Raw genomic sequence first — 3,826 nt, forward strand, 5'->3', positions numbered from 1 at the left:
TAAAGGCCCGTAGAACTACTGCTACATGAGGGCCTGTACTATAGCCAAAACAGGGTCCGTGCTGGTTCACCTGGTCGACCTAATGTCTGGGGGCACAGAGGAATTCGCAGAACCGCGCCAGATGGCCCTGGCCTCGCATGAGCACCGAGCCAGTCGATAGACTCTACCACACCAAACGTTAAATCTACCTCTAATGGATCCCCTCACCCATGCCCTTACCTAACCAAAGCACAAAATTTATCATGGTGACCCCCGTTAAGTATGGTCACCAGTGGTCGGACAGTTATACCCCAGCCGTCCTATGACAATTTACACAGTTACCTGTGCTCCTTATCAACCTGATTGCCCCAGTCATCCTTGTCTGCAGGCGGATCTTCGGCGTCAGAAAACGCCTCGAAAGTTTGTCCTACAGGTTTGTATTTGCCCCTGTAGCCAAAATCTCGAGCTAGTGCCTCTTCCTCATCCACTGGGAGGCTTTCGTTGCAGTTGAAAATTATGCGGTATCGGGACACCACATACTTTGCATACCACTGATTGAATTTCCATTTGGCTTGGTCCGAGTTGAGATATGACTGTTGCCATTTCCCCGGATCCATTGGTATGTCCCCTGGTCTAAGGAGACGGTTGTGGTGTTGAACCGCGCTGGAGTAGGTAGCCCTGCAGCGTTGTTCTAATTCTTTGGTGTAGTTGTTACGTTTCTCTTTGTGTCTCTTTGAGTGCATAAGAGCTTTCCAGATATGGACTGAAGTAGTAAAATCTAGTCTGTTGTTGGTGTCATCAAACACTTTATCAACAAGGTCAGACCATTCAAAGGTACCCACCATGGGGTTGGCTCTCACGAAGTGGTATATGTCTTCTCACTTGGTGCCTAGTATTTTCTTTCTGTAATTGATGTCTTGGCCATACTTAGTCAATTTGTCAACCTTAGTTATCTCGTTTTGCATTTTCCAGTATGCGCGATGCATTTCGTGTACTTCGGTGTCAGTTTTAAGATGGTGTCCTATTTTATTCTTGTCGTATAGTGGGTGTCCCGCCACGTGCTTTTCCTTGAAGTCGTATAGACGGCTCCATCCTGGGCACATGTAGAGCATGTGATCCCTTGTCTCTATCATAGTCTGGCCTAATTCATGTTGGCAGTACCAACATGTGGTAGGTCCTTCTAAATTAAAACATTGTCTGAATGCTCCAATCAGGGCATGTCCCGACATTGATCTCGTGAGTCTACCCATTTCTCGGTTCTTTCCCCCACTGTGTGCGATGAACCAATTTGATGATGTGTGTTTAATTTGTCTTAGGTGATCATGATGATCTCCTGCTATAAGTTGGTGTCCTCTGTATTTAGATGACTCCTTTATTTTTTGTCGCCACACTCTGACTTTGTTTTCAGTAATCTTTTGCTTTATATAGGCATAGGACCTGACGTCGGATTGAGTTAGGTCTGATCCTTCCTTAGCAAGGGTGTCAACTTGTTCATTTAGTGGCACGTTTACATGGCTGGGGCACCATGACATGTGTACGGTTCTCTTGTGGTCCTTGTCTAGCCAATGTCTTATGCGTTCACTAGCCAGGAGGGAGCACTTCTGTGAGGGGCCAATTTGTGGATTAAAGATACATTGTAGTGCTCCTTTATTGTCCACAAATAAATAGAGTAACTTGTGTTTTCCTGGGGCGTTGCAGGCAGTGTTAATACCCACCCATAGGGCTTGCATTTCTGCATCGAAAGGCGTGACTTGGCCGCATCCAATTTTTTTCTCAATGGTTTTCTGGCCGCCCTCTTCGAGGGTGTAAGTGACCGAGCAAGCTGCACCAGATATGACCTTTTCAGGTTCATTTTCCTCATGTTTTTTATGTTGCGAACCATCAGTGAACACTGCACGGCTTCTGTGTTCGGTGGTGGCAAGTTTTATGATAGGGTTCAAGAACTCCTGTATCCAATCGTGGAGTTCATTCTTTTGAGCCTTCGGTGGGCCTTCAATACTCGTAGTAATGTGGTGGGAGTAGATGTCTAGTATCCGGTTACCTGGTTGGGCCTCCGTGCTTATTGAATTAAATTCTTCTATGAAGCCCTCAGTGACTTTGTAAGCTGTTACTATTGGAGTTTCAGCATCTCTGGTTTTAGTTCCTCGATATGGGAGTGGTGCTTTGATATTAAGCTATTCACATTCTATGAGGTTTGGCATGTGGGCTCTTATGGGGTGGTTTTCGTGGAGCATGTGGGTGCGTAATGCAGCACGTTTCATCAGTTTGTTTATGTTTTGTCTTACAGGTATTAGTCCTGCAGCCATCTCGAGGAAACCTGTGGGGGTGGTTTTGAATGCCCCTGTTATTCAGCGTGTGGCTCTGCTTTGGGCTTTGGACAGTTTCTTATCAATCCAGTGGGTTCCTTTCCATGAGGGATTCCACCATAACTGAGAACCATACGAAAGCAATGGTACTACGTTAGAGATATAAATTCTCCTTTTATCTCTTGGGCTGAGTCTCCTGGATGAATTTCCTAGCATACGTATTGTGGCAACCGTGCTGCATGCTTTGTTTGTATATATCTTTACATGGTCTCTGAAGGTAAGCTTCGGGTCAAGCCAAAAGCCTAGGTATCTCATTACAGATTTAGGAGTAATGACGTATGATGAATTTTTGTCGTAAACTCTCAATTTTGGACCGAGTGGTTGTGCATCACTCCAAACCCAGTTTTTGGCTTTACGCCTGCGGATGAAGTGCATTAATTCTAACTTGTCTGTTTCAGCCGATAATCCCAATCAATGCAATATTTGTATGAGCTTAGAATAAATTTCCTAGATCAAGGCATTGTTGTAGAGTAACTGCTCGTGATTAAGTTCTTCAGATGCTTTGCCGAGCTTGCCCCCTACATGAATGAGACCATCGTCGACAAAGAATTGGACAGTGGCATGTCCGTTAGCCTGTATGTTTTTGTCTGTCCACTCTGTGCGAATTGTGACTCGGTCATTTCCTAGGGTAAGGGTAATTGCCTTTTTTAGAGGAGCAATCTTGTACATGGCGGGGGCCAGGTACAGTTCTGTAAGGATGGGTGAGAGGCTCGATCCTTGTCCAACTCCTAAGGCAAAATCCATGGGGTCGAGGGTTTCTCCATTAAACATGAATTGTGTTTGTCTGTCAGTGAGATAGCTAACAAAGTATTTGCAAAGTTTCCTTGTGAATTCCTGCTTCAACAGGATCTTTGTCAGGAGTTGGTGATTGACTGATGGGAAGAATTGGGCAATGTCCAGGAGGACTGCTGAGAAATCAATCCCTTTCTTCCATAGTTGTTTGACGTTATGGACAAGTTGGATGCCTGCATCCGTGGTGCTGTGTTGCATTGTACCACCAAATTGGCATGGGTGCATAGCCCCATATTTTTGTGACTTGAACTGCATTCGCCGTGATATTATTTTTTCCATCAACTTGCCCAGGCAATTTAGTAGGACGATGGGGCGGTAGGCTTTGGCCTTAGTATAATCAGGTCTCTTCGGTTTCGCTATGATAACCGTTTTGGAGACCTTGAACACTCGTGGTTGTACACCTAATTTTACACACGCGTCGTAAAAGACGAGTATGGGAAGTTCACAATCTTTTTTATCCGATTCCTCGTCGTTTCTGTATTCTGGACTGGATTCATCCTTGAGTATTCTCTTGAGCCAGAACCACAATACATGATCGGGGCCCGGTGCCGAGAAGTTGCTTGTGCCTTTAAGAGCCTCACGCATTTCTGTACGGCTCATGGGCAGGAACGCTCTTTCCTCGAGTTATTCCATTTCATCAGCGATACTCATATCTACTGGTCGACCATTGGTCGGGGTGAATTGCTGTT

General features: G+C 45.3%; 1 protein-coding gene across 1 annotated transcript; it reads right to left on the reverse strand.

The window, feature by feature from the left end:
- Positions 1–317: 317 nt before the first annotated feature.
- Positions 318–596, reverse strand: PHACADRAFT_202577 (uncharacterized protein; the record flags this gene model as incomplete). The annotated part of the gene is made up of 2 exons (XM_007402754.1): positions 318–474; positions 529–596. The coding sequence occupies 2 exons, from the start codon at positions 594–596 to the stop codon at positions 318–320; spliced, it is 225 nt and encodes a 74-aa protein (XP_007402816.1).
- Between the last annotated feature and the right edge of the window lie 3,230 nt (positions 597–3,826).

Source organism: Phanerochaete carnosa (assembly GCF_000300595.1).
Source record: "Phanerochaete carnosa HHB-10118-sp unplaced genomic scaffold PHACAscaffold_395, whole genome shotgun sequence".
Taxonomy (NCBI): domain Eukaryota; kingdom Fungi; phylum Basidiomycota; class Agaricomycetes; order Polyporales; family Phanerochaetaceae; genus Phanerochaete; species Phanerochaete carnosa.